The following is a 12,495-nucleotide window of genomic DNA, read 5'->3' as shown; positions in this document are numbered from 1 at the left end:
CCTTTTATCTTCACAGTCACCTCTTTCTTCTCTTTAGACTGTTGTGTGTCCTTTCAGGTCTATCATATATGACTTAAAGAGATCATTTCTAAAAGAACATGATACTAATTTTTGGTAAGGCTGAACTCTCAGTCCTCATAATCTCTAGTTAATTGAACCAAATTGTTTAACAGAAAAGCTGTATCTGTGACTCCTTCCTCTTTTGTACCATCTACATCTCATCCTGTTGATTTTATCTCTTGAATATTCCCCATACCTCTTTTTTCCTCCTGCTTTTATTACTACTTCTTTGGTTTGAGCTTCACTTATGTTTAATTTATTTTTGCGGTTTAACTGATCTTTTTGTCTGTAGCTTGCTCTTGTTTTCCACAAATACAAAATGAAGATCTAATCATGTTATTCCCTTGATTAAATTACCTATTTCCTATGGGATAGTGCCAACATAAAGGCCATGGCTCACAAAGTTCTTTGTGATTTGGGTTTGCCTGGCTTACTATTACTTTTTTCTCAACTCTCCTGACAGTGAACGTAGGACTTTAAATGTACTGATTTTACATGAGGTCATTTACCAGAACTTTACCTGTTTGGTGCTCTTCCATTCCCATTTCTTTTCTTTCTTTTTTTTTTTTTTTTTTTGAGGCGGAGTCTTGCTCTGTCCCCCAGGCTGGAGTGCAGTGGCACGATCTTGGCTCACTGCTAACTCCGCCACCCGGGTTCATGCCAGTCTCCTGCCTCAGCCTCCTGAGTAGCTGGGACTACAGGCGCCCGCCACCACGCCCGGCTAAGTTTTGTATTTTTAGTAGAGACGAGGTTTCACCATGTTAGCCAGGATGGTCTCAATCTCCTGACCTTGTGATCCGCCGGCCTCAGCCTCCCAAAGTGCTGGGATTACAGGCATGAGCTATGGCGCCCGGCCCCATTCCCATTTCTTAGGCATTCTTCAAGACATAGCCTAAAGCAAAGTTCCCTGTTCCTTAAAAACAACTTTTTTATTGTGGTAAACTATACATAACATAAAATATACCATTAACCATTTTAAGTGTACAATTCACTAGCATTAAGTACATTTATAATATTGTACAACCATTACCCCTGTATATTTTCAGAACTTTTTTCATCGTTTCATACTGGAACTTTGTGCCTTTATTATTCTTACAGCTTTTCTGTAAGTTTAAAATTTTTTCAAAATAAAAAGCAAAAACAAAACAATAATGATAACATGTTTTAATGTATAGAGTTCAGTTAAAATACATGACAATAATACGAAAAGGGTAAGAGAGGGTAGTGGAGTAAAAATATTATAATACTGCAATAAAAGACAAAGATTATATTTCGAAATAACTAGAAGAATGTTCTTACTACAAAGTAATGATAAATGTATGAGGTGATGAATATGCTTAATACCCCGATTTATCATTACACAAAGTATACGTGTATCAAAACATCACACTGTGCCCCATAAACATATACAGTTATTATGTGTCAGTTAAAAATAAAACTTCAAAGAAATTTACTTTCTCTGGGGAAAGAAAAAAAATGAGTTTGACAGTTTCTCTAAAAGTTAATTATAGACTTACCATATGAACTAGCAATTCTACTTCTGGATATATACCCAACACAGTTACTCAAACAATATATGTGCATGTATGTTCATAGTGGCAATATTCATAACAGCCAAAAAGGAATGAAGTACTGATACTACAATGTGCATGAGCCTCAAAAACATTATGCCATGTGAAAGAAGCCAGGCACAAAAGGTCACATCGTGAATGATTCCATATATATGAAGTGTTCAGAATAGGTAAATCCATAGAGACAGAACTGCATATTGGTGGTTGTCAGAGACTAGGGGAAGGAATAATGGGTAGAAACTGCTTAATCAATACATTACTTTATTCTGGAGTGATGGAAATGTTTTGGATCTAGATAGAGGTGGTTTGCATAACATTGTGAGTGTATGAAATGCTTTAGTACTAGATTATGTTCAGATGGCTAATTTTATATTTTATGTATTTTACTCCAATACATTTTTTAAAAATTAAAAAAGACAAAGAATGTCAGATTGGATTTTAAAAGTCCACCTCTCTGCTGCTTACAAGAAACACACCTTAAATACAGATGCTCCTGGACTTACGTTGGGGTTATATCATAAGTTGAAAATATTGTATGTCAGCCTGGTGCAGTGGCTCACGCCTGTAATCCCAGTACTTTGGGAGGCTGAGGTGGGTGGATTGCTTGAGGCCAAGAAAACAACATGGCATAACCCTGTCTCTACTAAAAATACAAAAATCAGTTGGGCGTTCTGGCACATGCCTGTAATCCCAGCTACTTGGAAGGCCGAGGCACGAGAATGGCTTGAACCTGAGAGGCGGAGGTTGCAGTGAGTCGAGGTTGCGCCACTGCATTCCAGCCTGGGTAAGAGAGTGAGTCTGTGTCTCAAAAAGAAAAGAAAATATTGTATGTCAAAACAAAAAGCACTAATACCCCAGTAAACCCATCATAAAACCCGGAAGTCATAACCTAAACCATCATAGGTCCAAATTCTCCTTGACTTACAGTGAGGTTATGTCCCAGTAAAGTAAAAAATCTTAAATTGAACGAACCATTGTAAGTTGAAGATGCAGAAAAGTTGAAAGCAAAGAATGGAGAAATATACACTGTGCAAGCCCTAACAACAACAAAAAAGTTAGTGTAGTATACGATATCAAAGTAGACTTTAAAGGAGTTAAAAGGGGCATTTCATAATGCCAAATGTTCAGTATACCAGGAGGCACAATAACTTAAGTTTGTATATGCATAATAATATAACCTCAAAACACATAGTGCAAAAAGTGGCAGGATTGAAAGACAAAACAAAACAAAAACTGTAGTAGTAAAAGAAAATCTTAATACTTTTAGTAATTGATAGAATAAGCAGACAGAATTTTAGTAAAGAATATAGAAGATTTAAATAACTCAAGGAATTTGACCTAATTGACATATATAGGATACTGCACCCAACAACAGTAGAAAGTACATTCTTTTCAAGTACAAATGGAACATTTACCAAAATTGACCATTTCATTGGCTATAAAACAATTAAACAAATTTCAAATTATTGAAGTCATAAAGAATATATTACCTGAACGCTATGGAATTACACTTAGCAGTCACTAATTGGAAGATTACTAGAAATTGTCTAAATGTCTGGAAGTTAAGCAGTATAATTCTAAAAGATGTCATGTTTCAAAGAAGAAGTCACTATGGAAAGGAAATAGTTTATGATAATGAACATGCAATATATCAAAATTTGTTATTTTCTAATGTATAAACTCAAGTTCTATAAATTTAGTCATAAATGTATATGTCTCAAAATAAGGAAAGGTGAAATCAGTGATCTGAAAGTATTCTGAAGGAGTTAGAAAAAGAACAATAAAAGGAACCCAGAGAAATTAGATAAAGGGAAACAATTAAGATGAAAGTAAATATTAATGAAATAGGAAAGAAGCATGTAATAAAAAGGATCAAAAAGGCCAAAAGTTCGTCATTTGAAAACACTAGTAAAATATAAATTCTTAGCAAGACTAGTGAAGGGAGAAAAAGAAAAGCGAAACTAGCATTATGAATGAAAATGTGTTACTGTAGATTCTGTAGACATCAATAGGCTACTAAGAGGATATTATAAGCAATTTATGGCAATGATTTTGAAAAATATATGAGATGGGCAAATTTAAAGGACTGCCTAAGAAAATGAGTGTAAAAAGAAATAAAAAATGTAAATAGTCTTATATCTATTGAAGAAATTGAACTCATAATTTTAAACCTTACTATAAAGACTGACCCAGATGACTTTACTATACATGTAAAGTCTCAATCACACTCTTCCATACAGTAGAAAAAGAGGAAAAACTTGTGTGAGGTCAGAATAGTCCTCATACCAAAATCTTACAATGTAAGAGAGAAAAATTATAGGTGAATCTCTTTCATGAACATAAAAGACCATTCCTCAGAGAAAGAAGATATTTGCAGCATCTAACGAAGAATTCCTACAAATAAATAAGAAAAAGACAGCCTGATAGAAAAATATGCAGAGACTTCAACAAGTACTTCACAAAAGAAGAAGTTCCTCATTAATCACCACAGAAATGCAAATTCAGACTATGGTGAGATGCCATACACTTGCCATAAATTAATAAGACTGACAATACCAAGTGTTGGGAAGAATGTGAAGCAAATGAAATTGTCATACAGTGCTGACGGGAGTGTAAATTAGTACATCTGCTTTTGAAAATTTATTAGCAATATGTATGAAGTTTGGATAAATGCCTGACCTACAACCAAGCAATTCCAGTCTTAGGTATATACTCAAGAGAAATGCATGCACAAATTTACCAAAATATATGTACAAGAATGTTTATAGCAACTTTATTCCTAATAGCCTTAAAGTGTAAACAGCCTAGATGTCCATTAACAGTAGAATGTATAAATTGTGCAATATTCCTACAGTGAAATATTATACCGCAGAGAAAAACACAATACTGCTACATGGAATGACATGGATGAATTCACAAATAATATTGAGCAGAAGAAGCCAGACGCAAAGTAATATATATTATGTGATTATTTCTATAAGTTTCAGTAACAGGCTAATTTGTGATGCAAAGAAGCCAGAAGTAGTGATTATCTTTGAAGAGGGGTGGAACATTGTAACTGTACTACTAATAATCTTCTATATGTTGATCAGGGTGGTAATTACAGACATGTTCATTCTCTGGTAGTTCATTTGGACACTTAGATATGTTATACTGAGTGTATGTTGTACTTCAGTGTATTCCCTTCTCAAGTTTGACCTATAGACCATTGATTATCTTCTGCCATATCAGTCGTGTCTCCAGATTGGACTTTTATTTTCCTACTTTGATTTTGGTTTCATTAAAAATATTTGTACTTTTATCAACTCTCTAGATATATCTCATCCATTTTTTTCTAACCTCACTGTTCTCTTTTTGTGACCTCGAGTGCATTGTTGGCTGTCTTTGTTAAAGCTACCTAACCAGCATAAGTCAGTTCATCTGCTCCTATTGTATAGATGTTCTTATCTTTTTGCATTCTACTAAGTATGCCAAATAATTCATTGAGGTTTTTTTGTTTCTCAGTCATTTTTAAAGATGTGTTTTTTCTATGACTCTACTTTCCGTAAATTATCAGTATTCCTTTTATTAAAATCAGATTTGTTGGCTTCCCCACAACCTCCAGACCCTTCCTCAAACATGGTAAAATGCATTCAAACTTATTTTCAGGAATCATAGGGACAGTCGCCTTCTTCTCTTTACTAATGGCCAGATCCTTTGCTGAGATCTATGCCTCAGAAGTAAATTGGTGTCCATTTTGGTTGCCACTTTATTGTAGACAGGGGCCAGGAACATTATATTCAGGGGGTGGTCTTACTATCTACTTCAGTGAATCATATAACTGAAAACCTACAATTGGCAGCATGTATTCTACCAAGGTTATTGCTAGAATTAGCCTATTGTGTTAATTCTTGGGGGGGTCCCCCTCACCCCCATACACGCATAGTCATGTAGAGCATTACTGCTAGTTCTGTTCATTATTGCCCAATCCTTGTCTGGGAGTTTCAGTCATTCAGGTATATAGAAAGATGTTGTCTAGGGATCAGTACTCCTGCCTCCATAAATAGCAGCATTTATCTAGTAGAACAACAAATGCTTAATACTGTGATTCAGAGAGATCCCAAACATCATTAATAGAATACACAGTGGAGGTCTATTTTATAAGAGAAAGCTTAGTTTGATTTTTTTTCTTCAATTTTGGGTGTTTAAAGGGAATAGTTGGAGGATGCTGTATTAGTGGACTTCTAGCGACTGTTTTGAACTGGAAGCCTTGCCCTAATTCTTGTAGTCTGAGTGCACTGTTGGCTGTCTTTGTTAAAGCTACCTAACCAGCATAAGTCAGCTCATCTGGATATCAGCATTAGAATTGTGGTGGCAGGTTTTCCTGAAGGTAAGTATAACTTGGAAGTTATAATTATTACAGAATAAGAGTGAGTCACCCTGATAAACCACCAAGTCTATCCATTTAGCCATCAAATTTTAGGATTACAGATGGTGGGCAGAGAATAGATGAAGTTTCCCCTCTCCCCTTACCCTGTGAATATACCTTTTTTTTTTCCTATTATAACAGTGATATTTATTGGTTAAAATTTTTTTTAAATGTTGTAGTTTTAAAAAGATGGCAGAAAGGGAAAAGCTGTCTGGCATCTAATCTTCTAGAGATTTCTATTGCTAATTATTTAGTGTGTTATCTAACCAGTTTCATTATTTGAGTATGTCTATTTATATATATTATATATAGTTTCAAAACCATAAATGGAATCACACTATGCATTCTGCCATAAATATTATTTATTTATTTATTTATTTTTTGAGACGGAGTCTCACTGTGTTGCCCAGGCTGGAGTGCAGTGGCACCATCTTGGCTCACTGCAAGCTCCGCCTCCCGGGTTCACACCATTCTCCTGCCTCAGCCTCCCGAGTAGCTGGGACTACAGGCACCTGCCACCACGCCTGGCTAATTTTTTGTATTTTTAGTAGAGACGGGGTTTCACCTTGTTAGCCAGGATGGTATCGATCTCCTGACCTCGTGATCCACCTGCCTCGGCCTCCCAAAGTGCTGAGATTACAGGCGTGAGCCACTGCACCCAGCTCCATAAATATTATTATTTATTGAGTATTTACTGTGTGCCTAGAACTTGCCAGTTGTTTTACATGTATTTTCTTGTTTTATTTTCACAATCGCCGTATTTTATTGGAGTTATACAGTTTTACAGAAACAAGCTGAGAGAGGTTAGGTAACTTCCCCAAAATTACTCAGCCAGAAAGTGTTAGAACCAGGACTTAAACTCAGATCTTGAGGAATATGGCCAAAATCCATATTCTTAACCATATTCCATTGTTCTAAACCTGCTGTTCTCACTTAGCAGTATATTTTGGACATTTTCCCATGCAAATGTACATATAGATATATCTCATCGTAATGACTACAAAGTGTTCTGTTGTATCAGTGCCCCATAACTTAATTAGCAAATCTCCAATTAATGGCTTTTTAGATTTTCTTTATTTTTTTTATTTTTTATTTTTGAGACAAGTTTTGCTCTTGTCCCCCAGGCTGGAATGCAATGGTGCAATCTCGGCTCACTGCAACATCCACCTCCCGGGTTCAAGTGATTCTACTGCCTCAGCCTCCCGAGTAGATGGGATTACAGGTGCCTGTCACCACATCTAGCTAATTTATTTATTTATTTATTTATTTTAGTGGAGATGGAGTTTCACTATGTTGGCCAAGCTGGTCTCAAACTCCTGACCTCAGGTGATCCACCTGCCTTGGCTTCCCAAAGTGTTAGGATTATAGGCATGAGCCACTGTGCCCGGCCTAGATTTTCTTTAAAAAAAAAATAATAATAATAATAAAAGTTTATTTCTTTCATTTTTTTTTGGAGACAGGGTCTCGCTCTGTCGCCCAGGCTGGAGTGCATGGCGTGATCGTAGTTTGCTGCAGCCTCATACTGGACTCAAGCAATACCCCCCTCAACCTCAGCCTCTTGAGTAGCTGGAACTACAGACACACACCACCACGCCCAGTTAACTTTTTATTTTTTTATTTTTTGTAGAGATGGGGTCTCACTGTGTTGCCCAAGATGGTCTCAAACTCCTAGCCTCAAGCCAGCCTCCTGCCTCAGCCTCCCAAAATGCTGGGATTACAAGCATGAGCCACCATGCCTGGCTTTTTAGATTGTTTCTAATCTGTCTCTGTCTTTTTGTGCCAGTGTCATACTATTCTAATTACTATAGTTTTATGGTTTATTTTAATATCTAGTAGGACAAGTCCCATATTTTTCTCCCTAAACATTTTTTTTACCCTCAAGCAAGTAGTTCTTTTAGAATAATGATATATTTAATATATAATATTCTCCAACATCCCTATTATGATTTTAACTGGAATTTGTTAGATAAACATTATAAAATGTAGAATTTTTATCAGTACAGTATTGGACAGGATAGAGAAATTTTCAGTGCAGGGTCTGGCTAAAGCATGTTTTGGGTCAGTGTCTCAACCTCTGGTCTGGGAGTCCCTGGACCTAGAACATTTACTTAATTAGCTGTTGTTGGGACATTTGAGTATTGCCGTCAGAGTCACTAACAGCCATGGTTCTTGGATTTTTGGATTATGGATCCCTTTGGAAAGCATTTGAAAGTTATGTGCCATCTTCCCTCAAAGGCACATAAATGGAACTTTATGTACAGTTTCAGGGTGGTAGGGAACCCCTGCTATCTATTTATGGATCATAGGTTAATAATTCCTGCTATGGGAACTGAAGATAACAAGATAGAGAAGTCTAGTATTTTAGGAATATGTAATAAATGACCGGATTATTATGTAATTGTCTGCAAAGAAAAATTACTATTTTTGTGATACATGGATTAATGATCAGCTATTGTACCCAAATAATAAAAATAAGAATATTGAATTTCTCTGATAGCCTGAATGAGAATGAGGATTTTGAATAACAACCTTGGGAGATGTCTAGGCTAAACAAGGAACAGTTATAAAAGCAGTAAGGAAGACAAATATGCCAGGGTATGGAAGAGAACATGAACCTTCAAGTCACTTAGACCTGAATTTGAATCTCATCTCTGCCACTTACAAGCTATGGGAATTTAGGCAAGTCACACATGAAGCTGTGAGTCTAAATACATTACAGTTGCTGTTAACAATAACAATAATAAAATATATCAAGAAAATAGAGCATTTCTAATTTTAAATGTGAAGCTCTGAGTAAGAAGAGTCAAAGCAGAAGAGTGAGGTATTCAAGGTGAGTTTGGGTTAAGTTTCTTTGCAGTTAAAAGACAGTCATTTAGCAAAAGCTAGTTCTTGCAGAATGTTAAGATTAGAAGCCTGACTTGAGATTTCGTGAAAAAAGCCAGTATTTTTAGAAACTCAGAAATTTGAAGAAAAGGACTAGTGAACAATTATACAGATGGAAAAGTGTACATATGCTTTAAAGGAGCACCCAAGAGAACATGTTGCCATGTTGTAGATCACTGGGATTTAATCTTTCAGCAATCATAACAACAATGGCAACTACTCACATTTATTGAGAATTCGTTCTGTGCCAAGAACTGTGCTAAACACTATATGCATTATCTCTTAATCTTCACAACACTCCCTAGGAGGTAGATCTCATCCTCTGCATTTTATCAGTGAAGTAGGTCACAGACCTGGTAAGTGGCTAGGATTTATTCCCATGCTTAAGCATTATACTGTTACCTCTTGAATTAGTCCATTCATGTAACTGCAGTCTAACCGAAAAGTTCAAATGACCAGGAATTTTTATGTATCTCTGTAATGTACAGAATTTATTTTGAAAATGAGGGATTTGTTAAAGTTATCAAAACAGCCCAATTTAGTACCCCTACATCTGTATTTCTATATAATGATAGTAAAGAAATATGGAACCTAAGGCAACTTCTGAATGCATTGGGTATTCAATTTTTTTTTCCAGTTAACCAAGCTCAGTTAACTGGAACCTTTTATTGTTCTAATCATCGTTATTTATATATGTATTTATATATATGAACATAAGGAAATAAATTCAATCAACCAATAAGTATTATATCCAAACAAGCCCAAATGTTTTCTTTCATCTGTTTAGAAGTTTTTCTGATAAAGAATATAACATCTTTTAATTTTTTGCTAACATTAGAATTAATGTTTACTTTATGTAAGAAAAAGAGCACATTGAAACTATACCATATACTGATCATTTATATAAGATAATCTTATCTGAAAAGCAATCTATTTTTGATTTGTCTTAAATAAAACTGACATCTCTTAGTAAATCTAAGTTGTCTTTTCTTGGCTGTTAAATCTTTTGTGGGAGTAATTAAGAGAGCACTGAGTACAAAATGTTTTTTATTTCAACTGTCCAAAAACTAGGTTATAATATATAAATTTCTCTAAAAATATTTGAATGTGGCTTTAAGGAATACTATGCTGTTCAAGAACTTTGATTATAAGTGAATTCTATTTAATTAAAACTTGACTGCAAAAAATTTTTTGAGTGCTTCTAATTTGTAATGTAATTTGTAATGTGAGAAAAAGCAAATGCCAAAATGCTTTTGTGATAAGATTTCTATATCTGAAGTAATGGTCCAGTTAATTTACAATGAAAGAGAAATACTGAAATTCCTTCACTGGTGATCAGCACTTATTGAGGCTCTGAGGTTTTGTAAAAATGTTTATAGTTACAGAAGTATTTTATACTTTTTATATGATTAAAATTTAATTTCTTCCCCTATTTTTTGTTTGGCTTTCTTTTGTCTGTTTTCTTTCTTTAATTGAAAAAACTAATGGAACCAAATATAAGATGGTACCACTGTTTTTTCTTTCTTTTGTATAATCTTGTTGCGTGTCTCTACATAAGCTGTTCTGGCCACTCATCATAGTAACCAGCTGGGCCATTTCACCTGCTGGAGCCATTAAAGAGGACGCTCTCCCCCTAGATTAATCCCCTCCGACATTAGTTTTTTGCACTGACAACTAGAGCAGGCATTCAGAATTTGCAGGTGGCCAGTGTGACGCACATAATTGCCTACAATTTTAGGCAATGAATAAAAATGGTCTACATTACTTGTCAAAGGTTGTATATGCAGTGCCAAGTGAGATCTATGGGAAGCCTTTTAGGGTTTAAAGAACAGTTAATAGCAAGGCTGCACAGGGCTTTTTTAATCATAATGCATTTGTAATATAGCACTTTGATCTTCTCCTTGTAGGAAATGGTGTTACATTAGCCACTTTTAAACATTTATGAGTGAAATTCAGTTATAGAAGAGTAAAAGTGATTATTCTTAAGCAGAACATGTTAGATTTCATTAAAAGTTTTCAGCTTGCCTCTTCCTTGTTAAAATCTGTGGGAAGTCCTTTGCCTGGAGGGTTTCAAATCAGGATCTAAGGATATAAGGCTTTTTCCTTATTTTTCCTGTTGGTAACAGCAAAATTTGGAAGGAAGGTATACTAAATATTGAGATAATTTATACAAATGGATATTTAAAGAAGAATAACTGATTATGGTACAGTAAAATACATTGATAAAAATCCAGGAAATTGATAACTAATAATTGTGTTACAATAAATTTTGAGAAATGCATATTTAAAACATATCCATAAATTATCCTTAATAACAACAACAACAGAAACCCAGATGACTCTCAAATGCACTTCTTCTGCAAGAGCTAAATTTGACCTTTCAGACCCCAGAGGCTTTTATTAACACCTGCCTGTAAGGAGAACCTTGCCACACGCAGCTTTTAGATTCAGAACCACAAAACTGATGAGGAAAGGCTTGAAGGGTTCAGTTTGTGTCACTTGCTGTTTGCCGTTTCCATTTCACAGATGATTAATCTTTCTGTGAAGAAAGGCCAGAGAAACAAAGCACATTGGGCTCTTCCTGCAGTTACTCCTTCTGAATGCACACTAGCTTGCTAACTAAAAGGCCTTTAGATTTCCAGCAGAGAGAGATGTTCTGAAAGTGAATGCAGCTGGTTGGAGGTCACCAGTGCAGGGCTCTTGCCATTGTGTAATGGAGGCTTTGGCAGGTTGCGGGGGTGGGGGAGTTGGGGGTATTGGGGGTGCGGCTGCGGGAGAAGTGGGCAGGGAGAAGGTGTTGGCAAAAAATTAATTTAAAATAAAAAGGGATTTGGTCAGTTGATTTAATATTTTGGAGGCTGGATCATCGATAATAGGCTCAATTTTGTCTTGTTTGTTTTTCTTCTTAGGGGAAAAATATAAGTTAGTCTTTCTTCAGTATATCCCCTCACTCCATTTTCTAATAGCATATTTGTCTTCTATATGGCATCACTAGGTAATATCGAAATGGTAGTAACTCTTGTATTTAGTCTTTGATGTAATTGAATTGTCTTGACATTTTTCAGGCTGTTACTAATTTTTGCTAATATTGTCCATTTTATACATTAAAAATTTAATGCCACAATGTTTTATTAGTATTTGGTTTTTAAATGAGATATTGAAAATAATTATTTGTGTGACCTAGCCCCCTTTCATTAAAACAAACTATTTTTATTTTGAAAATTTGAAAACTTTTTATTTTAATATTTAGTATCTAAATGTTTAGTTATTCATATATATTTACCTTTTTCTCAATCATGTGTAGGATATAATGTGCAAAGTAAAATCCTGGGTTATAGATCAAAAGAAACCTGTTCGCTTCTATCATGATTGGAATGACAAAGAGGTAAGTTATAAATATCATGCCATCTATTACTGCCTTTGCTTTGATTTGCTAGGGAACAAATTAGAGTTGTCATTATTTTACACTTAACCATTATATCTAAATTTTTATTTCTGTCAGTGATTGCTTATTCCTGGGCTTGTTATTTTTTTCTTTTCCCCCACTCATGATATTTCATAACCACTAATCTT

General features: G+C 35.0%; 1 protein-coding gene across 2 annotated transcripts in view; it reads left to right on the top strand.

The window, feature by feature from the left end:
• Window positions 1-12,495, top strand: part of OLA1 (Obg like ATPase 1) — a 174,245-nt gene that overhangs the window by 114,058 nt on the left and 47,692 nt on the right. For both annotated transcript variants that reach the window (XM_009237838.3, NM_001134033.1), the window contains 1 exon segment: window positions 12,227-12,307. In XM_009237838.3, the coding sequence (XP_009236113.2) occupies window positions 12,227-12,307 (81 nt within the window).

This window comes from Pongo abelii, chromosome 11 (genome assembly GCF_028885655.2).
Source record: "Pongo abelii isolate AG06213 chromosome 11, NHGRI_mPonAbe1-v2.0_pri, whole genome shotgun sequence".
NCBI classification, from domain to species: Eukaryota; Metazoa; Chordata; class Mammalia; order Primates; family Hominidae; genus Pongo; species Pongo abelii.
The sequence above is the reverse complement of the archived record's forward strand: the minus strand, read 5'-3'. Positions and strand labels throughout refer to the sequence as shown.